This window comes from Siphateles boraxobius, unplaced genomic scaffold, assembly GCF_051911475.1.
Source record: "Siphateles boraxobius isolate OS27281-9 unplaced genomic scaffold, OSU_SipBor_1 25, whole genome shotgun sequence".
NCBI classification, from domain to species: domain Eukaryota; kingdom Metazoa; phylum Chordata; class Actinopteri; order Cypriniformes; family Leuciscidae; genus Siphateles; species Siphateles boraxobius.
The window spans coordinates 16186834-16213581 of record NW_027508866.1 but is presented as its reverse complement, the minus strand read 5'-3'; the positions used below and the strand labels follow the sequence as shown (position 1 = coordinate 16213581).

Here is a 26748-nt window from a genome sequence, read left to right as displayed (position 1 = left end):
ATTTTAATATCTATGTTGTTCTCTCTCTAGTTGTTAGATAGACAGGCTGATGACAGCTCATGCGTGAACGACATTAGGCCTATTATAGGCAATTCATTATTCTTTCCTTTTAATATTAGTGTTTAAAATATTTAATTTTCAATTAATTATATAATTTTTTTTAAACTTACTGGGCGAGGGCGACCATGCTAGCAGCCGTCATTTAGCAGCTACCCTGCCATACCAACGTAGGTGTATTTAGGCTATATCTACACAGATGAAAGCCCTGTAGCCTCTTCCCCGGTACGGGTTGTGTCGAGCCATTCGTTAGTCTGGTTGTTTGATGAGAAAAAGATGAAATGTAGTTGTAATAAACGAGTTAAGAATCCGCATATTATCAGCAGCGGAGGACTCTTATTCTGCTGTGCACTACCGAGGAAGGACTGATGACAGAGCAGTTTGATCTTAGGCTGACAAATCAGAGGAAAGGGGCGTTTCATTCTCGCACACGTGTAGAAATCGAATATTCAAGCTGTTTATTCATTTTTCTACCTCAGAACGAAAATCGAAAATCAAGCTGAATTCTTGTTTTTCGTTTCTTTGGAAAAAATGTAGAAAAACAAAAAAAGAACTGTTTTCTCATTTTTCTACTTTCAATATTAAATCAAAACACGACTGAACGAATGATGCACAGATTTTTTTGACACTCATTACTTCATACTGTAACATTCGTTTGTTCGTTGTGTCAATTTGAAGTTTGTTTGAAATAACAAAACTGTTCACCCGAAGGAAAACTCGACGAAGTGGTATTAGAAGACATCCTGTCATAGCTTTTTGGTACATAACAGCTACCGTAGATGCAACACGCATTTGAAAAAACCTATAGTAGGTGCTGGAGAGCACAATTCGTTTGAATGCAAAATACAATTTCACCGCTAGATGGGAGTAATTCTTACTTAATGTCCCTTTAAAAGGTGATATGATAAAATATTGTAATCAATCCTCTTATCAAAATATCCGTACTTTTTTTTAAGAAGTCCCTTATGTTCATCAAAGCTACATTTATTTTATTACAATATCATAGTGGATAAAACAAAAATGTTATATATAATTTTTATTATGATTTATTTCAACAACATCATAAGCAAGAGTTCTCTGACCTATTGTAGATTACCAAGGTCACCCATAGAAATAACTCTCTGAAGATTAATAATGACTAAAGTATATAATATAACCAGGTCTAATATTTTTCGTGTAGGATGACTAAGTGAAATGTGTTACCTTAAGTTGGTATCATGTTTACAACAAATCTGATGAGGGTTTGCTGTGTGTCTTAACAGGAGGCATTTGATGGCCTGAGCTCGAAGGTCAACCGCTGAAGCAAACAGTGTCACTGAACATCCTCTGGCCCGTGAAAGATAATGCGCTGCGTTTCCTTTGGGGCTTTTCTTCCACAGTCTGCTCTCATTTACACTTGTCGTGTTGCCATTTGTCTAATTAAGGCACTGGAATTCACTAGCTTTTGTCGAAGTAAACACAATACAAAAGAATTTTGGCTTTTCGGTTGTTAGTATTTCACAGGTGCAGACTAACCACACAGATTCTTTTTGCATTTATGCAGCTGTATTTTCGCCTGGCCCAACCCTGTCAGGGAAAAATAGAATATCAAACTTCAAGAAAGACTAGTTTTCATTGCAAGGTCTCCGAATGCAAAATCACATCAGAACAACATATCTCATTGGTTTCTCTGGAGACTCATATCAAATTGATCATTTCATATTTTACATCTGCAAAATAGTAGTCGGTATTCAGCAGGACTCTTCACAAACATCAAAAGCAGTCATAATGTGTTGGGAGAGAGAGACTGCCCCCTAGTGCCAGTCCATCAAAGTGGACATTAAAAGGTGGGTAAAACTTGTTCTTCATTTCAATATTAAAATTCAGAAATACGAAGCCCCTCTACAATATTTGTGTTGCAGATTAGGGAATTACATATGTAAGTATTTTTTCTTAGTGGTGCTAAAAATGCTGTTTTTCCTTGTCTTGTCAGGATGGATGGATGGATGGATAGATAGATAGATAGATGGAGGATAGGGCGTAACAGTATATTGAAGTGTGACAATATATATCGCAATACAAAAATGCAACAATATGCATCGTGGAGAGTGACAATATGTATTGTTTATAGTTCACCCAAAATAAAAATTACTGTGAGAGACTGTGTTTCAGTACTACATTAAACTACTATATATAATGTTGAATATATGTATAATAATGCAATGGGGTAATATATATTTGTGGGTCCTGATAATGCCAAATGTCTTAAAAATGTACCAGTAAAAAGTGGCCTATATTACTTAAAATATATCTAGTCAGTGACAAAGTGCAAGCATATTCGTCTCAAATAACTCTGAATTTTCAGCTTTAGAATCATGAATATTTTTATTCATGTGTCACCATTGTCCTGTGCATTGGGTTACCAGCATCAAGTCCAAGCCTATTCATTTACACCCCCAATGTAATATAAAATTTAGCATTGTAATCAACAGTACATTTTTTGTTAACCTTTTATCATATGTTTTGGAGTATCGCACAATAATATCGTATTGTGAGTTCGTTATCGTGATACGTATCGAATCGTGACATAAGGGTATCGTTACACCCCTGATAGAGCTAAAAAGAAAACATCTCCAAATGTATTTTCACATTTTCATAAAGTAATAACTGCAAAAATCATATATTAAAAAGAAATATATTTAAATTTTTATAACTAATCATAGCAAAAAAATGTTGTGTACAAATCCTGGTGTGTACGTTATTTAGTAATAGATGATTGCTAGTTTTATTTTTTACAATTGCTTTTATTAACCATCTGATGATTAAATGAACACACATTTTTCCAGTAGAGTATGAAATTAATTAATGAAAGCCCTCCAAACGGCATCATTCTGCACACTCCACATCGGTCCGTTCCAGCAGGCGTCATCTCAGTGGAGAGAGTGACAGACAGCACGAGATGAATGAAGCGCTGTGACATCTTCATACTCAGGCAGGTCGGGATCCCAATCAGTTTGGAGCCGCAGGTCCCTTCGCACAGTTAATTAAATCACTCTGCAAGAGACAGACCGCAGCCAATGCATGTCCCACCAACTGTAATTATTACTGTTCCATTACAGTCAAGCGGATTTCATGAACATTTCTCCAGCTAGCAATCAAAGATTTCCTGGAAGAGGGTATTAAGTGGAAAAACATGATACATGAAGTGACAGTAGAGGTTTTGTTGTTTTTCACCAAGTAAAGAGCATGGCGAATTCACTAAACTAAGGGTTTTCAACTGCATACCCAATAATGACCCCCATCCAGACTCTTAGCCGAAAACACAGCGTATAAAAAGAAAGCATGTTTTCTCAGTAAAACTTATAATAATTTTCATTAATAAAGTTAACTATTGCTACATTGTACAATGCCGAAAAATCACTAGTTTAAAAGTTATTAAAATAGTTCATAGTTAGAAATTGTAATGAAGGGAAAACGACATGGATCTGACAGTAGGGAAAGCAATGTATGCTTATGAATGTATTTGAAGCACTTAATAAAGCATGTCTCATGTTTAAGACAACTTGGACCATGCACTTTTTCGGCAGTAGCTCCTTATTTTTCAGATTCATCAAAGTATATCAACATAAACTAGACTATCCCATCCTAGTAGGGGGCAAACTCAGAGTTTGAAACTACATTCCACACACACACACACAAGTTTTGCACATGCAGTGGTTAAAACAACGCTGTATTAATTTAGTACACATGCATACTGAACCAAAAGTTCTGTATGTATACGTGTACCATTACACCCTTTATATACACTATATGGACAAAAGTATTGGGACACAGGACATTTTTGGAGCATTTGTGAGGTCAGGTACTGATGTTAAAAAAAAGCTTTGAAACTGCATTACTTTTTTTGTAAATGCAGACTGCATGGATAGGAGCTTGATTTTATACACTGGCAATGGGTCTGATTGAAACACCTGAATTCAATAATTAACATGTCTGTTCCAATAATTTTGTCCATAGTGTATATTCAAACAGGTACAATTTTTATTAATTACCTCCCTTGATTTTGACTGAGAAATGCCATTATATGCGCCTCCCCTTCAACATCAAATTGTCATAATTTGAATACATATCATCTGGACTTTGCATGGGGTTGGAGGGGGCAGCCATGGCCTGTGGGCTGTAGAAGACATGCTCAGCTAGGTGGTCTGCCCCATCATGAGCTGTTTGATTAGCCTCGATGACCTCCTCTGATTCACACACAGCACTGACAACCCACTCAGCTCTGGCTTGGAAGTCCTGTGGATCTGCATAAATTGGCTCCACACTGATGTCCTGTAATGTGTCATTAATTGCTAATTGCTGGATGGAATCGCCCAACAAGTCAGTCGAATCTTCCGTGGCCCTCGTCTCTTCAAGTGCACCATCTTCCCGGGAGATCTCGAAATCAGACTGCAAAATGTCAGCATTGGTCCTTAAAGCGTCTTGGAGAGATGCAGACTGCTGGAGAGCTTTTCTCAGGTTTTGCCAGTGCATTTTAGGGTCTGTAGGGGAAGTGGCTTTTGGCTGAGCTTTTGACACTGTGGCGTAGATGGCTTCCTTATTCTCGAGGTCGCTGTCAATGCTCATCACTTGACTTTCGCTTTGTGGCTCTATTGCATTCAAAGAAAAGCTCCTCCAAGCAGGGTTGAGCATTTTTGATGGACGCTGAACTGCTCTCTGCATCTTGCCCTCAGGTAAAAAGTCAGAGCTTTGAGTTTCTATGGTGTAGTCGTAGGTTTCAACTGTGGCCACGGTTTCTTGAACTCTACTTTGTTCTGCATGGTCAAGGCTGTTCGGATTCGCTGTGGAGGGTCTTGGCAGATTCTGGATGGATGCACTGACAACATTGAACAGTCTTTCACCCTGATGGGTTGCAAACTCGAAATTCCCCTCGCCGGACTCACATCTGCGACCAGCCTCAAAGGAAAATGACAGCTGAGGGAAAGAAAAGAGAAGGGAAAGTTATGAAATCTATTTCAGACCAGAAATGTTTGTCCACAATCACTCAGGCGTTAATAAAGAAAGGCTGTTTGTTTCCCATGAGAAAAGGCATGCAAATTAAATGCAATATGTTTAAATGAGGAAATTGTTTTTTTTTAAAATCTCACACCTGCACAATTGACATAACGGCCTTTTGAAATTAAAGAGTCAATAAAAATGACATATTTACACCAAAGGATCACTGATCACTTTGAAGATAAAGGAAAAGAAACCTCTCAATGAAATATTTGTATTCATGTTGGTTTCCTAGTTTAAAAAAACTTTTTATACCATTTTCAAGAAAAAAATATCATGAGTAACCAAGTAAAAACATTTTCCTTTCATCTTTATACATGTATGCACAAAAGTGTATTAGATATTTTAAAGTTTTTTAAAAATAAATATTACACTGTTGATATGACATGGTGCGATTTCCTGTTTTAAGGATTTTTTCTGCATGTTGGTTGTACCACATGTGAAACAGTTTTGTTAATGTTTTAGATATACTAAAATACATATAGTGAAAACAGTAATAATATGAAATATTATTGTAAGTTAAAATAACTATTAAATAACTTATTTATTCCTGTGATGACAAAGTTGAATTGTCAGTACCCATTACTTCAGTGTCACATGATCCTTCAAAAATGTGAAAACCATGATACTAGTTTTTATCAGGGTTCTGTCATTTCTGTCTAGTTCAGTGGTTTTCAAAGTTTTTCAAGAGGGACCCTTTTTTATTATTATTTTGACGCGACCCATAGGCTTGTGCGCAGAAAAAAAAATCAGTTCAGCACTTTTTTTAACCAGTTTTGATGATGCACGTGCACTTGCTGATCCTTCTAGCGATTGCAACGCAAAGTCTATTCTGAAATAATTTGATCAAGCTATAGGCCTACATACAGGGATTTTAACCAATTAATAGCCTATCATTTGCTGCATGCTTAAAAAATACACAAAACATATTCCACAGCAAACTCTTTAAATGTAATATTCAGAACAGAACAAGAATTTAAAAAAATAATAACTATAAACAAGCCAAAATCAAAATGTTTCAACATTCGCGATGTATTTGATGGTAAACTATTCTTTATTATAGGCTTTGTAGCAACTTCACTCACGTTGCAATATTGACAGGAAAAAATCATCCTTTTAACATGCGCAAAAATGTGCTTGGAAATATCACAGTTGAGCGGTGCTTATGCTGAATGGTACGAATTGTACTACTGACTATTTAAACAGAGCAGTATGATTTTTATATTAGGTTGACTATTTTATTATCATATTTTATTTTGGCTATAATGAACAGGCTGCGATGTCAAGCCTGGAATGGTGTATTTGTGTGTGTGTGTGTGCGTGCGTGCGTGTGTGTGTGTGCGTGCGTGCGTGCGTGCGTGCGTGCGTGCGTGCGTGTGTGTGTGTGTGTGTGTGTGTGTGTGCGTGCGTGCGTGCGTGCGTGCGTGCGTGTGTGTGTGTGAGGCGCGGCACTGGAAACAAAAGCATACTCCGTCGCTTTGTTCATACAGGACATCATTCAAACTGCAAAGTGTTTATTTATATTTGTGAACTCTCACAATAAAACACAACATTGTGCTTTTGTCAAACTGTAAACTCTTATCAAACTTAACCTACAACTGTCACCCAACCAAAATCACACACAGTTTAAAAGCAAACATATTTATAATTCAAATGAGAATAAAGTTAGTGTTAATTACAATTTTAAGGAAATCAAATATATTGATCTGAAATGTGTGTGTTGCTTCCAATGGAGCGAACGAGAGTGTGTTGCGGAAGGAACGACGAGTGTTTGTGTGTTGCTGCCGATGGAGCAAACGTGTGTGTGTTGCGGATGGAGCGAACGAGTGCGTGTTTTGTGTATATATATTAATGAGAAGGGTGGGCCTGCTTATTCAGCATAAAATAAATTCATTACGGGCTACTAATGTCACGGTACCGAATATTTTCATCATCTTATGGGAAAAAAAATAAAATGGCTCCATATCAACAACACTGCGCACAAGGTTTTTTGTTTTGTGTTGCTTAGGGCTACGAGTAGGTCGGTCAGCCGGTGAGGTGACGTGTATTATTTATTTTGCATGAATTTTAATGTTTTTTTAGTGTACTTCTAATCAAAGCTATTATTATTAATATTCATATTTTTAGAAAATGGAATTAATTTTTATTTTTTTGTTTTTTTAAATCACTGGCGACCCATTTTTTAATTCTCGCAACCCACCCGAGGGTCGCAACCCAAGGTTTGAAAACCACTGGTCTAGTTCATTTCTTGGTTTTGTGACAGAGCTCTGACACTCCTGTTTTGTCTCATCTTTGTCTGAGTGTGCGGAGGAGGAAGGCGTCTTCCGTCCCACAAGGCCTGGAGGCCATTTCCAAGCTCCTTGCCCTGCCGGCTCCGCCCATGCTACCTGTCAGGTCTGCTGAGCCAGAGACTGTTCACGGCAGGTCAACCGTGCCTGTGTCTTCGGACAAGATGGCCATCTCTGCGCCTGAAGCATGGGATCCGCCCTGGACCCCTGAAGAGTCGGAACCACCCTGGCCCCTTGAGGCGTCGGCTCCGCCCTGGACGCCTGCTCAGCCTGCTACACTCTGAACTCATGCTCCACCCTGGACACCTGCCAAGCCTGCTCAGCCTGACCCACCCTGGCCTTCTGCCAGGGATCCAGACCCGCCTAACCAACCCTGGCCCTCAGCCGGTAATCCTGAACCGCTGGAGCACGCCTGGTCTGTCCCTCCGGCATCGCCCTGGTCTTCTGCTGGGACCTCCCTGGCTTAACCCTCCCGTCCCTCCCTGGTCACGGTCTAGGGGCGTTTTCACACCTGAAAGTCCGCACCAAGGTCCGAACCAAAGTTCATGTTTTTATATATTTTATACATTCAGTAAATTTTAGTTTGGTTTCACATTGCAATTATGCGAGCGCACTAAAGAACTTTACATTACATACTTGCATCCTGTCATCATCATCTATGTGGGCTGCATCTTAACATTGATTGGTTTGTAAACGGATGTGCGTCTGACGTCAGCATGTTGTCAATTCAGCAGGTAACTTTGACAAGAATATATATAAAGAAAATTATAATTTGCCAAGAATGAATGAACAGACGCATATCGTTGCGACTATATTGTTATTACGGCTTTACTATCTGCAGCACCAACTACTGTATACTCGAGGCTAGTTCAAATTCGCCAAATAAACGTCCTCGTTGTGCGAACATTTTATCGTCGCCAGCAGGAAAGGAGGAGAAGACTGATAGCAATCCTGCGAGAACCACCGGAAATGAAAGCTTTAGCATAAGTTCTGCCGGGAAGACTCAATTGCTAAGTCACTTATTACCTTCTCATCTATCCAATCGTGTTCTAATACTCATGGTATAAAAGATCGGTGCTTACACGTCTGAGTTCGCAGATGCTGACGCTTCCATTCACCTCAAGCCCACAATGTTTCCCTGCTGTCAAGGCAAGTCAGGTCAAGTCTTCCCCCTCGGGGTAGTTTTTGTTTGTATTTTGTTTTATTTTTATTATTAAAATAATGCCCATCAACACCGCACCTGAGTTCTCGCTCCTTTCACCAGCCCCACACCTGACAAGTTTTCTTCAGCACATAACTTACATCTTGCGTTTTCATACTTGCCTGTAAATTGAAGGATTTGAGGGCGAACCAAACACAAATGAATCTTCCAGGTGATTCGTTCAAACATAATTCCACACAGAACTCAACACTCCAGACCCCCAAATCACCAGTCCAATCTAGGACCATAAATGGAGTGGGCTCCAGCCAGTTCTAAAGCTTCAAAGAGATGGGCCCAACTAAAGGAGAACGTTGTCAACGTTAGATAGTTTGGAAAAAACTGATTGGTTCAGAGATGGCACGGCTCAGAACCCACCAAGATAACGGCAGAGGTTGTTTGAACCCATGACAAATTATTTAAAACAGACCTCCTCCTTTTTAAGGACCTTGGAAGACCCCAGTTTTGAAATCTCTTAAAACCACAGTGACTGAGACTTTACATATAAAATACATAAAATCATCCCAAAAACAATTATTGACGGACTTCTAATCAAACATTGTTCAACTACATAATCCTATATTGTATCTACAACCTCTGTATGCGCCTATTATGCTTAGATCACATACAAGTCATGTAATTGTTATAACTATTAGATGTTTGAATGAAAGTGTGTCTTGTTTACTATCAGTACTATCATATGTTCTTAATTCAGAAGATGGCTTGATTGAAATCTGTGTAAAATGTTTTGTGATCTTATAATAGGAATCATGTCTAAACTGTACACTTTTGTACTCTGCTAGAGTCGGAGAGTAAAGAGATCACTGATAACGCATGGTCTACGATGAGAGGTGAAGAGAATGCCACTAATTCTCTTAGTACCACCTAATTGGTCAGAACTCATCCAAGAGGCTGGACAAACAGCTGAGTTTAAAATCTTAGGACCCGAACAAAGCCAGAGTTTTTAGTTGGATTGAAAGAGTTCCGGACAGACGAGTAACCATGTAGCCCAGCAGACAAAATAACCCAAATCAAGATCAGAAGAACATGGGTTAAATAGCTTCATTCAAGCCATCTCACTTTCGTCTCACTTTTCTTTCTGTTTCTTAGCTTTCTTAGCTTTATTTTCTTTTCCGTTGAGTCTCGATTCTAAGTTACGATTTGCTGCAAAGTTTCGTTTAAACGATTAGACTGCAAAGCCTGCTTTCCAACTTTAAAGACTTTCCATCCATCCGCCAACACACCACGTGATTGGCCGCCCAAGACATCTATCCAGGCACGAGGAAACCGCCAGCCAATCAACAAACTCGGGAAACACCCTTTTACGCCAACAAAAGGAATCCCTAAAGGAACGCAACGACAAGCAAGTAGCCTCCAGACTCTTAACTGAACTGGTGCTTTGATATAACATTTAATAACCCCGCCTAAGAAGCCATAGAAGGGTTAAACTAATGATTGATGGTTCGTTCAGGTCATGTCTTATAAGTGCATATAGAAACTTGGGATTTCATCATCTCACTCTTAAAACTCATTCTTTCCTCACTCTCTTTCTTTCTGCAACTCGTATGAATGTGTGTGTGCATCTGATTGTGTTAGATATTCAGAGGTGGAAAGTAACAAATTACATTTACTTGCATTACGTAATTGAGTCGTTTTTTTGTGTACTTCTAATTTTTTAAGTAGTTTTTAAAATATGTAATTTTACTTTTACTTAAGTACGTTTTGTTTGAAGTATTGTACTTCGCTACATTTGAAATCATATCCGTTACTGAGTAAAAAATAACAATACAAGGCAGAAAAAAAATCACACTCCGGAAACTACTGCATTGATTGAAGGGCGGGAGAACAAACACGTAAAAAAGGTGATGCAGACCCAGCTGAAGCTGAAAGCGAAGCGCCCTCGAATTTTTATGAAGCGAATTATGGCCAGTATGGAAATACTTTGGATGTAAAAAAGTGTGGTTGTCCTCGAGATATATATCCAATTTGCAAAAAATTTTGACACAAAGTGGCTGCAAAAGGAGGATACATAGGATACCATCCCCCTGCAGATTAAGGTATGTCCCAATTATAACGTAAGGCCGAATGATTTACATGATGCAGAGGGAATCCCGGAATCCAGTCATGAAAATTCAATTTACATAACGCAGAAGACTTCACGTAAAACACGCAAAATGATGGATGGATGAATACATGGAAAGTAGAACTGTGCAATAAATCCAATTGCGACATGCTCTGTGAATATTTAAGCGCAAAAATACTGCAATGTAAATATATAACCTGCTTGTTTCTGCGTTTCTGTGAATCGGTGTGAATGAGCTGCTCCACTTTGTCTACTACATACTCAAGTACGCGTGGTGTTTTCAGCGTCTCACAAACAATTTGAGTACATGATGAATAAATGAACATTTCCAGAGCTGCTCTGAGAGACGCCTAATGAGCATTTTCATCATTTTATTTGAGAAAAACCATTGTCATAGGCTTACACTTTGAAACAGGTCTTCACTACAACCCGTCAAAATAAAAGTTTGGTTTAACTAGGAGAAATTATGACAGAAATATATTACTATTGTAGGTATACAATAGAACGTACTTCTCAAAATAATAATAATAACAACAACAATAATATTATTTATTTAAACATTAATTAAGGCATATATTTTTTGTCCATGGTTTAATTTAGTAAATCTGTTTTTTGCAGCTCTTCCCCAAAAAATAAAAGGACACAAGTTTAAATTTTCATTTGATTGCCACCGTTTTTGATAATATATTTGGATTAAATCATAAAAAGAAACATTAGTTTTTTGAATAAAATACCCTAATTACCATAATAACCAATAATAACCATAATTTAATAATACCGTTTATTTATTAATTGATTAATACTGTAAACCGTGATATTTTCTGAGACGTTATGATACTGTAAAAATCTCATACCATTACAACCCTACACGGGAGTGTACTCCCCACCCCACCCACTGTTCATTGAAGTAGTACTTTTACTTGAGTAGAATATTTTATTACTCTTTCCTCCTCTGTAGATATTAGTTTTATGTGTTAGAATAATCAATAAAGTCTTCTTTGTATTTTAAAGATAATTGTTCTTGTGTTATGTGCTTACGATAGTGTTTCACTATAGTTTGGATATTTATATCCGTTTTAGAGCTGATAGTTACGGCCCGTTCAAATGAACGCTGGACGAGTCATTTGCTTGGCCGTTTAAGTGATTCATTTAAGATTCCCTATAACTTAATTAATAATTCCTTTTGAGCTAAATTGACCTGTCTGACCCAGACACATTACTACAAAATTTTACAAATTCTTGCAAGTATGTCCATTTTCACATAGGATTATCCTGACAGCAAGCAAGTCTATTTTCAACTTAGTAGACTTCAATGAACGAGTGCCAGTGTGTGTATGCACTAGAGGTAGACAGAGCGGATAAGAATGGGAGCGCGATAATTCTAACCTTATTTTAAAATATTTTTTAAACATATTTCGCATCCAAAAGAGTAAACTCTTCAAATTCCCCCAATTACAGCAGCACCATAAACTGCAGTGTGTTACAACCAGTTGCAGCAATATTGACAGACTATTTAAAATGTAACTACAGACATGATTTTTTGGCTTACTGAAAAAGCTATGTTTTTATTAATTAATTGTATGTTTTTCCCCCTGCTATACCAAAAACATTCAGAACTGTGAAGACGGAAGAGGTATGAGGTATCGCCATTATTGTGAATATTACACCCCATATATATATATATATATATATATATATATATATATATATATATATAAAATGGTAGATATGAAAGAATAGCTTTAAATTTAAAGTGACACCAGCTTACCGTGTCTTGTCCAAACTTCCTTACGTAACAGTATGGCCATTTGAAAAGCACTTCCTTAGTTTTGACGTCCTTCAGGATTAAGCAGTCCTGCAGGGGAGTAAGGATATAGTCCCCATACAGATTGCACCGAATGGCAGCCTCGGTGCCCACTGCTATAACCAGGAAATCTCGAACTGCAAGACAAAAGAAACTTGTGAGTGTTAGCACAAAAAGAAATCAGCAAGAAAAAAACAACAACATGTGAATATCTTGTCATGTCCAGTTTGAACAGCCCATAAAACACAATAAAATAAGGAACTGTATAAAATATAAGACATTATTCACCCTTGTTTACATTTTTTTTAAACACTTAGTTGCAGTTTGATGTCATTTATGCCAAACAGCCAAAAAGCCTTTGGTTTTTGCATGTCATGTGGCTAACTGTGACAAAAGCACATGTCCAACTTGTAGGCTACAACTTTAATGATACTTTTGTGTTGATTTTATGATAAATAAGTGATGAGTTTTGCTCTATTTGAAGCTTGCGGTTTAAAATCACCAACTCATTTATTGCATGAAAAAAGAGCATTCTGCTAAACTTCTCCTTTTGTATTCAACAGAAGAAAGAAAGTCATAAGAGTTTAAAGCACCATTTAGGATGAGCTGTTCCTTTAAATATTTCCATCCACTCCCACAATTTCAACTTATGAACTTTCCACATGGGTGCAAGTACAATATAGCTGAATCACAAGTCACTCGTAGACTTTGACCCGAAGTCAGCAGGGAACACAAACTATTGCTTTTCCTCTGGAGATCGCTTTGAAATTTAAAATTGGATGTCCACAGGAGCAGGAAGAAGCCAGAGATGGCAGACCCGTCTAACTTCAGCCTTTGTTCCTTCGGTTGATGTTCACAGCTGTCATTTTCTGAGCCTCTTCCTCCTCGCTCTACATCTTCCAGGATGAAACAAGCTCTCAGACTGTTGGCTTGTTGCCCTGTGAGACCTCACCCGTGACCGTGAATGTCAAATGTACTTGTTTTTTCTGTTCGCTTTCATTTGCAGTGCCGCTAAGGGAGAATGTTACATGCAGCACTACACAGTTCTCATGCTATCAGGAGATACAGTCTTTGTCATTTGATGTTTTAACACTAACACAGTAGTGAAAGATTAGATGTATAAGCACCAATAATTGTGTGCAAGTATTCTTATCTGTGCAAACAATGTTCTTTCACTGGATTAACAATCATTTGGGTGTACGCACATGCATTTGTTTTTACTCCTTTTGTAATGTTATTGATATTTGAGTTACTTAATTATCATAAATAAAGAAAAAAAATAAGACTTATTGCCCAACCACAATTAAGTAAAATTTTCTAACGTTCCCATTAAGTTATGAAAACGTTATTTCTGAATATTCTTTGAATGTTCAAAACTTTCAGTTTTTGAAATGTTTTTAAAATGTTTTTTGTTGTTTATACAAATGTTAGGGGAACATTCTATTTTTTAATTTTGCAAACATAATGGGAATGTTACTTTTGAATGTTCTTCAACATTCTGAAACAAGAAGTATCTTCTTTAAACGTTAGACGAACTGAAACGAAAAAAGGTCCAGAATGATGTAGGTTATAAATAACTTTTTTGTGCTAAGGTTTTGAAAACTATTAAAGCCCGGATAACTTTGAACGAAAATTAAATTAATGTTACTGGAAGAACGTTTGTTCATAATTTTGAGAGAACCATCTTGACTGTTAGCCAAAGTTTTGAGAACGTTCCCTGATAGCATGGGCAGTGCCTTAAACCTGTTCTCATGAGAAAACTACTATTTTATGAGGTGGCAATTTCATATTAATTTATATGGAAATGTGTTTTGTATTTTGTATGTAATGTAAGTATTTTTGGAGAAAAAAAAAACATAAGCATGAAGGTTCACCCCTAAACATGACAGTCAGTGCATCGTAAGCAGATTGTATATACCAAAACATAAAAATGTATACAAATTCGCTGAATTATTTGAACAAATACAGGTCCTTCTCAAAAATTTTGCATATTGTGATAAAGTTCATTATTTTCCATAATGTAATGATAAAAATTAAACTTTCATTTATTTTAGATTCATTGCACACCAACTGAAATATTTCAGGTCTTTTATTGTTTTAATACTGATGATTTTGGCATACAGCTCATGAAAACCCAAAATTCTTATCTCAAAAAATTAGCATATCATGAAAAGGGTCTCTAAACGAGCTATTAACCTAATCATCTGAATCAACTAATTAACTCGAAACACCTGCAAAAGATTCCTGAGGCTTTTAAAAACTCCCAGCCTGTTTCATTACTCAAAACCGCAATCATGGGTAAGACTGCCGACCTGACTGCTGTCCAGAAGGCCATCATTGACACCCTCAAGCAAGAGGGTAAGACACAGAAAGAAATTTCTGAACAAATAGGCTGTTCCCAGAGTGCTGTATCAAGGCACCTCAGTGGGAAGTCTGTGGGAAGGAAAAAGTGTGGCAAAAAACGCTGCACAATGAGAAGAGGTGACCGGACCCTGAGGAAGATTGTGGAGAAGGACCAATTCCAGACCTTGGGGGACCTGCGGAAGCAGTGGACTGAGTCTGGAGTAGAAACATCCAGAGCCACCGTGCACAGGCGTGTGCAGGAAATGGGCTACAGGTGCCGCATTCCCCAGGTCAAGCCACTTTTGAACCAGAAACAGCGGCAGAAGCGCCTGACCTGGGCTACAGAGAAGCAGCACTGGACTGTTGCTCAGTGGTCCAAAGTACTTTTTTCGGATGAAAGCAAATTTTGCATGTCATTTGGAAATCAAGGTGCCAGAGTCTGGAGGAAGACTGGGGAGAAGGAAATGCCAAAATGCCTGAAGTCCAGTGTCAAGTACCCACAGTCAGTGATGGTCTGGGGTGCCATGTCAGCTGCTGGTGTTGGTCCACTGTGTTTTATCAAGGGCAGGGTCAATGCAGCTAGCTATCAGGAGATTTTGGAGCACTTCATGCTTCCATCTGCTGAAAAGCTTTATGGAAATTAAGATTTCATTTTTCAGCACGACCTGGCACCTGCTCACAGTGCCAAAACCACTGGTAAATGGTTTACTGACCATGGTATTACTGTGCTCAATTGGCCTTCCAACTCTCCTGACCTGAACCCCATAGAGAATCTGTGGGATATTGTGAAGAGAAAGTTGAGAGACGCAAGACCCAACACTCTGGATGAGCTTAAGGCCGCTATCGAAGCATCCTGGGCCTCCATAACACCTCAGCAGTGCCACAGGCTGATTGCCTCCATGCCACGCCGCATTGAAGCAGTCACTTCTGCAAAAGGATTCCCGACCAAGTATTGAGTGCATAACTGAACATAATTATTTGAAGGTTGACTTTTTTTTGTATTAAAAACACTTATTTTATTGGTCAGATGAAATATGCTAATTTTTTGAGATAGGAATTTGGGGTTTTCATGAGCTGTATGCCAAAATCATCAGTATTAAAACAAAAAAAGACCTGAAATATTTCAGTTGGTGTGCAATGAATCTAAAATCTTTGTCCAATTAAAGGGATAGTTCACCAAAAATATGTAATTATTAATTAACCCATAATTTACTCACCATCAAGCCTTCCTATGTGTATATGTCTTTCTTCTTTCAGCCAAACACAATGTGAGAAAATATCCTGGCTCTTCCAAGCTTTATAATGGTACCTTAAAGAAGTGCATCCATCCATCATAAAAGTAATCCATACGGCTCCAGGGGGTTAATAAAAGCCTTCTGAAGCAAAGCGATGCATTTTTGTAAGAAAAGTATCTATAATTATAACTTAAACTGTTATCACTAGCTTACGGTAACGGCCGTCCATGCGTTCTCGAGACAGTCAAGTTCCGGCATATGACGTAGGCGTAGCATAAGCTTAGGTGAGTGTAGACGCCTCACGCGGTTCAAACAAATATATATGGACAACAAACTCAAGGTCCTCTGACATTTCTCTTTAAAATTTCTCATTTTAGACTTCTAATTCGTGACCGGTGTTTTGTTTTGCTCTTTCCTCTGCGCTTCCGTGTTCATCAATACGTCATGCGTCGGGTCAAAATTCGGGTCTTCAGCCAGAACTCCAGAAGCCAGTGGTTGTAGTTTATGAAGTTAAAAAGCATCGTTTCACTCCAGAAGGAATTATTAATCCCCTGGAGCCGTATGGATGGATGGATGTGCTTTTTGGGGCTTCAAAACTCAGTTACTATTCACTCCCATTATAAAGCTGAGAAGAGCCAGGATATTTTTTAATATAACTCAGATTGTGTTCAGCTGCAAGAAGAAGTCATCTACACCTAGGATGGCTTGAGGGTGAGTAAATAATGGAATCATTTTCATTTTTGGGTGAACTAACCCTTTCAGGATCTGAATGCACCTGATGCACCTGTAATTACAACTTCCCATATCATAAATACGAACTTTTCAGAAAGACTTGAATGCACCAATAGTAGAAAACAAAATCTATTAATTGGCTCTGTTTGAAAACCTAGTGAGCTGACTACATAGACAGCATTTAAATACATCTAAGCTGTGTCCCTGACGCACACACAATGTTCCAGTGTTCCAAAAGATAAAATACCTAATTTTGGCCAAATTTAGTATTGCATATATCCTATAGAGAAGGCAATCCCATTATGCCTTTTTTTACATACAAAATGTTGACAAACTGAGATAAATGTTTATTATCAATATACTTCATTCAGTTCCCATAAGTATGGATCTAAAATAGTTCAATCTAATAGAAAATAGCTATTTTGCTTGGGTGATGAGCACAATTTGTATAATGCATATATGTAGGGCGTTTCAAATCTGTCACTAATGAGGTTCCATTACTTTTAAGTGTCTATGTAGGCAGCAACAGAGCACATTAGATCTTGAAATAAAGCTATTGTCTATTAAATTGCATGCCACCATCATTCACTTGAACGCCCAAGCTGTTGACAATGAGTTTTGTTCAGGTGACTAAGTTGTCAATTTGGAGGGGGAAAAAATCATGCAAACATTCATGTTTTCTTGAGTTGTGCTTTGGTGCAAAGAAGGACTTGACAATTACTTTTATGTGTTCATTTATGTTAAACTGACTCCCAGTGCCCATCTTGATTTCAAGGGTGTCTGATGAGATCTGCCAAGTGTTAATCAGCCTCTGATTGTTGGGTCACTGATTAAAACGAGTCTTAACAGAACCAGTTCATCAGCATATTACGCAGATCAGAAGAGACGGATACATTAATTAGCCATCAGTTTAATTGTGCATATGTGTATATTTATTTTTACATGTCTTAAGTGTCTTCTGTTTGCCAATTTCTAACATTGCAAACGATGCGTGATCAAATACATTTTTGGCACTAATTGGTTGTCTGTTCGTGTTTTACGCTTTAAACCCACAGCAGTATCAAAGGCACAGTCAAACCACAGCAGCACTGGGGGTATTATTAGAGACCACCACAAGGCCAGTGTGAAGTTCACCTTAATGTAAAGTTCACCTTAATGTGAAACTGTAACACCTGCATAAATAAGATTCAGAGACTGCGCAGCGGATTCAGTAGATGAGTCGGGGGCTTCTCGGGAAGGAAAGGCACAAAAATGCGATTCCAGCTGCGAGCTGCTGATACTATCTTGACTCTCAAAGTATAGATCAGAGAAAAAAATACCACTTCCTTCTTATCTGGCCCATGGGTGCAGCATCTATCGACTAAAAATATACAACAGGAACTACAATACAAGCTTTGCTGTCCCAAAACACTATGTTTGTCTTAAGAAATCTATCTTCATCTGATGCCACCAATCCTGTAAGTTTTGCTATGTTCAGAAAATGGCTATATTTATTTTACTATTGCAGTATGAAAGTGTGCACAGTATGCACATGTTTTGTCTGCATGGAACTCTCATTTCCTTAAATAGCTATGTTTTGACAGAGCACGTGACATGGAAGACTGTATCCCACAATATCTGTCATTTTTCAGGGTGCCAAATGAAGTGGAAGCTAAAACAACTTTTTGCCAAAATGTTACCATTTTTTTATTTTATACTGTTTATATAATTTAATATAATATAATATACTGTATGATATTTATATAATGTCTCTCAAGTTTTCATTTAGGCCTATGCAATTACATTTTATTAATATATAATGTAATGTGTCACACTATAGTTATATACTGTAATGTTATATAATGTGTAGTATATAGTATATAATGTTATATATATATATATATATATATATATATATATATAGTGACATATGATAATACGTTTATACGTTTTTACTGTCACTTTTGAGCAATTTAATGCATCCTTGCTGAATAAAAGTATTATTTATTTATTTTTAAATCATGCTTTTAAATGGTGATGGAGGGACAGACAGACAGACAGACGGATAGACAGATAGACAGATAGACAGATAGATAGATAGATAGATAGATAGATAGATAGATAGATAGATAGATAGATAGATAGATAGATAGATAGATAGATAGATAGATAGATAGATAGATAGATAGATAGAAAGTAATAACAGTAACACTTGGAAACCCTTGGAACGAAGACTGGTCAAATAAATCATTTATTCCGTTTAATGTAAACATGAAGACAAATGCCTACCTGTTTGCTTCTTTGATTAAGTGAAGGTCACTCAATTGGAGGCAATTGAGCATGTTTAGTTTCCAGAGCCTGCTTCCAGTGTTTTTTTTCTGTTATGTCAAGCTTCTATACAAACATCATACACCACGCACAACCTACCGACTTGAAACACTTATGCTCGTCCAATCAAATCTATCAGATGGTGGTTGCAATCCAATTATTCTTAAACTGCTGCAAGTCTGACCTCTAGCATCTTTAAACTTAGCATCACTATGAGTTTCAGAAACTCTCTGGCAGCTAGATGGTGAAGAATTTCAGGTCAGCTTGGAAACTAGATTGGGATATTTTCCATACAAAGACATCTTAATTTGTACGGTTAATATGAATAATAGCCATTTTGTAAAATGTACATTGGAGAAAATGAAATATAAGAGGCATTAAGAGACAGTTAAGAGAAGGATGATGAACATAATCACTTCATGTTCTGCTAAATCTAGCGATTTGCTTATAATTAAAAGCTATTCGCTTAGTCCTCAACCAAGGACAATGGAAATTGAGACTATATGTTCAGCATGGCATATTGGCATAATACTCTTATTATTTCTGCCATATACAGTGTAAAGTATGCAAATGTTATGTATGAATGGAAAATGATAAAGGCTAGTATGCAAGTAGTATGTGTAGTATGCAACTGGGGATGTTGCGTGGGATCCTGAATATCATAATGCAGTGAATCGGACATGACCTCGCATTTTCAGTAGTTGAGGCAGCAATATCACATTTTTAAAGGGACAGTTTAAGGGGAAATTTTATTTTCCTTTAACGTATTTAATTGGTCATGCAAGAATTAACATAATTTTCACACAATCAAATTAAAAATGGTTTCTCTATACTTTTTATAACTTGTTTTACACGTTGTTGCATTAAGAAAAAGTTCAAGATTCGTGCATTCACCATTATATATATTTGTTATTTATTTATGTTATATATATGTTATACATATTTAATATAGCCTATATATATATATATATATGTGTGTGTGTTTTTTTTAATCATGTACTTATTTGTCAAGGGAGAAGTCAATATATAAAGAACTCTTTTGTGTAGTGACATGGTGTACAGAAAAAATATGAGGATGTGATGCGTCACCCCTCCTCAGACAAAAATAGAAACATTTTGAAGTACATGAAGTACAGTCAAACAAGTCTCATCCACCTCCCTTCCCCATTCTCTCTCTCTCTCTCTCTCTCTCTCTCTCTCTCTCTCTCTCTCTCTCTCTCTCTCTCTCTCTCTCTGTCTCCCCTGCATGTCATTCTGTCTGTATGTGCTGCTCTAAAAACTTGCAGCTGAACCTAGACGCTGAACCTAGACGGAGCCCTCATGACAGTCTGAGATCTTTTACCTCAAGTGATAAAACAGAAGATAGAACTATATTTGCCAGCTGCTCTTCTGGCCCAAGGGCAGTGACACTTAATTATGAGATTTTAAAGAACATAATTTAAAGCTAATGGTTTTAATTTTAACACACACACCATAAAAAATCACAGCAACAATGCTAGCACAATGCAAGTGGTTACTGTTAATGTTGGTGTTTTGCTAGCTAGTTCATAAGTTGTTGTTGGTGTTTCGCTAGTCAATTGTTTACAGATTCAGATATAGCCCAGGACCCTTATTCAAGGTAACTCTATTGGATGTTTGGGCTGTTTTACTGTCCACCAGGGGAAATTCACAACTCTTTTTCATTGCTTTTCATTTATGTCTGGGATAAGTTACACACCAAAAACTTAGTATTAGTCCTAGTGATGCTTGCCTTAGCAAGCGCCACAAAAGAAGTGCCCTGTTGTCAATGATACTCAAGGACCAGTAGAAATCTTGAACTAGATGAAAAGGAAGAAGCAGGAAGTCAATAAGAAGTCGCCTTGGGTGAATTTGAGGACAGCTTGCATCCCTCTGCTTCATTTCATTTGTCGTCTCCCCTGAATGATCTCTCTCTATTCATACACCTGAAAACAGTGTCCCCTCTTTCCTGTCCTTTAATGGAATCAAGGTTGGCCACCTGTGGCCCAAATGGGCAATTTGACTCAGGCCTGAGGTTTCGCTTGAAAAAGAGGCTGTTCGTCCTTGCAACAGGACAAACTAAAATAGCTTCTCTCTCTACTATCTGTCCCTCCAACATCACTAATATTATGTTAGGGTGAGCTGCATTAAAGCAGTGTCCAGGGGTATTAGATATTTTCACAATTGTCTTTAAATATATAAAACATTTTAAAAAAAAAGATTTTAAAGTGCCCCTATTATGCTTTGTCAGATATTAGTTTTCATATTGTGTGTTTGTCAATGTAAAAGGTCTGCAAAGTTTTAAAGATCAAAGTGCAGGTTAAATTAAGTTATTGTAAAGTAATTAAGTTATTGTCTCCCTAAAGAAAGAACTGATTCTGAACTGCCTGAAACGAGTTGTCAGTAATTCCAGTCTCACTTCCTGCTCAAACCTAAGTATAGGTTTGTAACAAATTTGTATAACGCCAGTCTATGATTTTCATTGGCTGCCCGGGAAGAACGATGCCATTGTTACTGTTCATATCACTGTGTATCAAGTGCTGAGGAAGCTTCCGGAACTGAAATTCAGATATGGTAATTGTCAATTTGTGCTGCATTCCTGCCATGTCATAACTACCATAATTTCAAAAGGAACACGTGATGTTCTACTTGGAGCTGTTCACGTCCTCTGACTCATATGCCGTTCAATGGCAACACTATCAACGCCTAAATGAATCTGCAGCCATGTACAAGTCGGACGTGACCGCTTTCTACAAATTGTAATCTCGTAATTACGGTAATGACAACATGCCGTAAATACACCTTTGGTTCTGACACGCACTGTAAGAAGTAGAACAATCACAACAGACTTGGCCATCTGACCAATCAGAGCAAAGTAAACTCTCAAGAAAGGGGGGGTTTATAAATATAACCCTTGATTGAACTGTTTCAGACACTGTGAGAAAAGGGGTAATGCTGCAGTGCATATTATGAGAAAATTGTAATGTTTTTTGAACTTGAATGAATGTAAACCAAGAGGCGGTATTTATCGCAAGAACCAATCATATCCAATCATAACCAATCATAGCCCGATGGACGCATTGCCTCCTCTCAAGTGATTTTCCCCCATTCATTCTCCATTACCCCCCACTAAACCCAGCGCACACTTTAGGGGGTCTGTTTAAAGTCAAAAGGCTCAGGGGAGGCACGAGAGACATGGACTCTACAGTAACTTTAACTGCTGTGTTGAAAACTTGCATGAAAGGGTTAAGCTGAGAAAGTTTACCTTTGGGTTTGCAATATCTTAAACTCATCATATGCTTGTGCAACCTTATTTACAATGATAAAGGTAGATGAATTATAAAGAAAAGGTGATTTTATAATCATTTATAACGTATGTCGGTTGTTATCGTGACATGAACTGGCTTACCGCTCTCAGCCGTGTCATAGAGAGAGTTTTCCTGCATTTCTCTGGCACTGGAACTGCTTACAGTAACAGGATCATAGATGCAACTCTCTCTCTGTAATCTTTGTTCAGCCTCGATGTTCTGAAAAGCATTAAGTGGTTTTAAAGTGTGGCATCTGTACCTAAATGTGTCCATTATGTGTTACAAGCAATTAGCAAAACGCTCATCATCATTATGTGCTGTGATTTGATTCAACCTACAGGGAACGCCTGCTCGCACAGACTCCTGATCCAGTCCTTCACCTCTGAATGGTGGGAAGCGAAGATGTAAAGTTTATCTGAGGTCTCGAGAAGAAAGGCGGCGCAGTCTTTGGGGCGGTCAGCCATCTCGCTCTCTGATATGCGGATGCATTCTCGCAGCCGGATCACCTGTTTGTAGTCGGGTTTCCGTTTGGTGGAGCCCTGTTTGATGGAGGAGTGTTTGTGCTCGTACAGCTCCAGTCGTGCGACGTTGCGCCTCCCCTCGGCCACCACCACACACCACACCTTCCTCCATCGCTGAAGAGGACACACACACATTATAGTCTGTTAGCCGCTCGGTTGGTGCTATTTGAATACAATATATGTAGCCTATATACACTCAAGCAGTGGTTTTCAAAAAAATCTTACACATAAATTGGAAAAATATGAATAAACAACATAAGGTATTAAATAGCAGTTCCAAACTAGTATTGGTATTTTGGGTTAAGGTTAGAAATTGCAGTTATCATGGTTAGTCAAGTCAAGTCAAGTCACCTTCATTTATATAGCGCTTTTAACAATATAGATTGTTTCAAAGCAGCTTTACAGTTACAATAGGAAATTAACACACAATTAAAAATGTATACAATGTTTAATAGGGAGCCAATGCAGTGTTGACAGAACCGGGCTAATATGGTCATACTTCCTGGTTCTGGTAAGAACTCTAGCTGCTGCGTTTTTGACCAGCTGTAGTTTGTTTATTAAGCGTGCAGCTCAACCACCCATAATAGCATTACAATAATCTAGCCTTGTCATGAACGCATGAACGCATGAACTAACTGTTCCTCATTTGTCATTGAGAGCATATGACGTAAATTAGATATATTTGTTGCTGGAAAAATGCGGTTTTACAGATACTAGACACGTGACTATCAAATGAAAGATTGGTATCAAAAAGCGCACCCAGGTTCCTAACAAACAACGAAGAATTGACAGAGCAGCCATCAAGTGGTAAACAGTATTCTAGGTTAGTACGTGAGGAAGTTTTTTGTCCAATAATTAGAATCTCTGTTTTTTCAGAATTAAAAAGTAGGAAATTAATAGTCATCCAGGTTAGTGAGTGAGAGACTTTTTATTTAGTAATTTAGTTATTTATTTATGAAAATAATGTAAGAATAATGACACTAACATATAGACTGACAACATATCATCTGGCAAGATACTGGCAACGCTTTTTTCTTACGCACTATTTACTTAAACTTCGTCTGACAGAAGAGTTAACAACTTTCACTCACATCTTTTTTAAAATAAAAGTCTCGCATCGGAAAACATTTAGAAACTTATTTTTGTTTTGTTATACAGACCCACCAGTTGAGAAACACAGCAATAAAGTACTAATTTATGTTATTACATTACAAATATCAAACCAAGAAGTATTTATTTTAAAGAAATAATGCACGAAAACTCTTTGAAAAAAATTCTAAAAAAAGGTTTAAAAGGATAAAGATGTACTCATCAAAATGAAGACAAAAAGTCTTTGACTTTAGTGATGATTAGCTATTAGCTGATGATTGCATAGCTATTCGAATGTCAGTAAAACGTAATGTTTCTTACGGTGACCAAGGCTACATTTATTTGGTCAAAAATACATTGAAACAGTAATATTGTGAATATTATTAAAATTTAAGATTACTGTTTTCTATTTTAATGTATATTAAAATGTAATTTATTCCTGTGATGGTAAGGCTGAATTTTCAGCATCATTACATTACAGTCTTCAGTCATATGATCATTGAGAGATCATTCTAATTTACTCAAGACAAATTTCTTATTATTATCAATGTTGAAAACAATGTGCTGCTTAATATTTTTGTGGAAACCGCATATATTTTTATTGTAATCTATATTTATATATTGGTTAATGGGGTCAGTTTTGCGCACTTGTACTCTATGCCAGTATGGCTGCAGTTCTTTGTAGGGTTTAGTCTGCCGATGCATGCTGAATCCACAGCCATTCAAGAGTGTGAATATGATTTTGTCTTTAGTTTTTGCCTACCTTGAGAAAAAAACTGGTGAAAATAATCACAATAATTTACAGCTCTGAAAAAGGACATTGAGTCTAACCTTGCCGAAGCGTTGCTGATGAAAATAAAGTGTCCCTTTTCTCCTGATGTCCTCCTCCATGGTTCTTCAGATGGCCTTTATCTTGTTTTTCTCTCCTCCCTCTCACTTTCTTTGGGTTCCCTTGCTTACCCTTTGCTTTTAAACTGTTTGGATGACAATGAGATGTATTGCTGTGAATGGCGGACTGACCTTAGGTACATTGTCAGTTTTACTTCCTGTCTAAGATGTCTAAATCAGTCACTTGGAGAAGTCAGATGAGTGGGCGTGTGTCTGTACGTCTGTGGTATGGTTGGTTTCCTACTCAGATGATTCTTCCTGTTTGACACTATTTAGGGCTGGAGACTGTGTATCTTCTATGAAAAGTGTGAACACGTTCAACAACATCCTACTGCTTCCACATCAGAATCAATCACAGGATCCCTGAAAAGATTAACTTTTCCTCAAATCTTTCACTGGTGCTCTAACAGTAAATGTAATGCAAAGGTCTGCATTATTACAATTCCAACAATGTCAGTCCAAATAATCTGCAAGATTTTATTAATATAATTTTCTAGGAATCTAAAAATGTATTGCACATCAACAGTATTTATGTACATCAAATTGTGCATATGTACTTTTGTCACCTCAAGTCATGTGAAAATAACATTCAGGAAACTAACCAGGGGATGAGAAATGAACACAAGACTTTTCTTGCCTTGGGCCTAAAGTCTGATACTGTGTCTAGAGCGCCCCTTTGTGACCAATGTGGGCTATTACAGCACATTCACAAACAGGCTCTCATATGTAGACATTTTTGAAGAGCTGCTGCTGCTTAAATGTTATTGTTTAGAAACTCTAACCTTTTTCAAAAGGTCATATTTTCAGCTGAAAACACCACTCTGTCCAAATGCCCTCTTTGGCCATGTGACATCCAAGGAAGTTGTAGAAAAATTACACAAATGATGTGTAACACTAGCCTGGCATACCAGACACACATCAAGATGTTAACTGGCTGCAAAATAATTTTTGCTGCCGCTAGGGTGCGTCTAGATTTCTAGGCTAGTGTAACCATAGACATCATATAGATGTCTATGAGTGTAATGGTCTAATTTACACATTTTGTGTCAATATTAAAGGACAATTCCGGCCAAAAATGAACCTAAGGGTAAATAACACATGGGTACCGAGTCGATCATTCTCTGGGATACATTTTCATGATAATCGAATGTACCCAGTTTTATATTTAGTTTTAGTTTTACCACAGATGAACTTATATAGGCAGGAGCCATCTTTTGGGAAACAGTCTCGACCAGTCGAACCACGAACGCCGTGCTACGAACACCATGCTACGAGAGCTGAACTGTGGCTATCGACCTTTACAGTCTATGCTATCGACCAGCACCATAGACAGTAAAAGAAATGTACACAGCGACCCCCTTGATTTCAACGGAGAAAACTGAAAATAAAAAGACTTCCCATAGACTTCAATACAAAATAGCGTCACAAAACAACGTCCGTACACAGCCGACAGGGATGAATAAAGTCTCAGGTTACGACTGTAACCTAGGTTCCCTGAGAACAGGGAACGAGACAATACGTCATCGACGCTATGGGGAACGCCTCAGGCGTGACAGATGTCTGAAATCAAGTATCAACTCACAGCAATCATGTTGCCCGGCGACAGCCCGTGCTTCATCAGAGCACGCAACCTGGATGTATAAAAAGGGCGCCTTGAGACTGTGACAACATCCTATCGTCTGAAGGGACTGTTGCAGGCAGGCCCCGAGGTATGGCAGGGAGACGTATTGTCTCGTTCCCTGTCCTCAGGGAACCAAGGTTACAGTCGTAACCCAAGACGTTCCCTTTCGAAGGGAACTCAACAATACGCCATCGACGCTATGGGGAACGAAATACCCACGCCGCCATACTGAGGGGAGTGCAT

General features: G+C 37.8%; 1 protein-coding gene across 1 annotated transcript; it reads right to left on the bottom strand.

Annotated features, from left to right (window-relative positions):
- Window positions 1-2819: 2819 nt before the first annotated feature.
- On the bottom strand, window positions 2820-25057 carry dok2l (docking protein 2-like). The gene is made up of 5 exons (XM_077242937.1): window positions 24828-25057; window positions 22725-23021; window positions 22488-22605; window positions 12429-12601; window positions 2820-5010 (listed from the first exon to the last, which is right to left on the bottom strand). Exons 1-5 carry the CDS (start codon window positions 24885-24887, stop codon window positions 4117-4119), a joined length of 1542 nt encoding a protein of 513 aa, XP_077099052.1. The 5' UTR covers window positions 24888-25057; the 3' UTR covers window positions 2820-4116.
- Between the last annotated feature and the right edge of the window lie 1691 nt (window positions 25058-26748).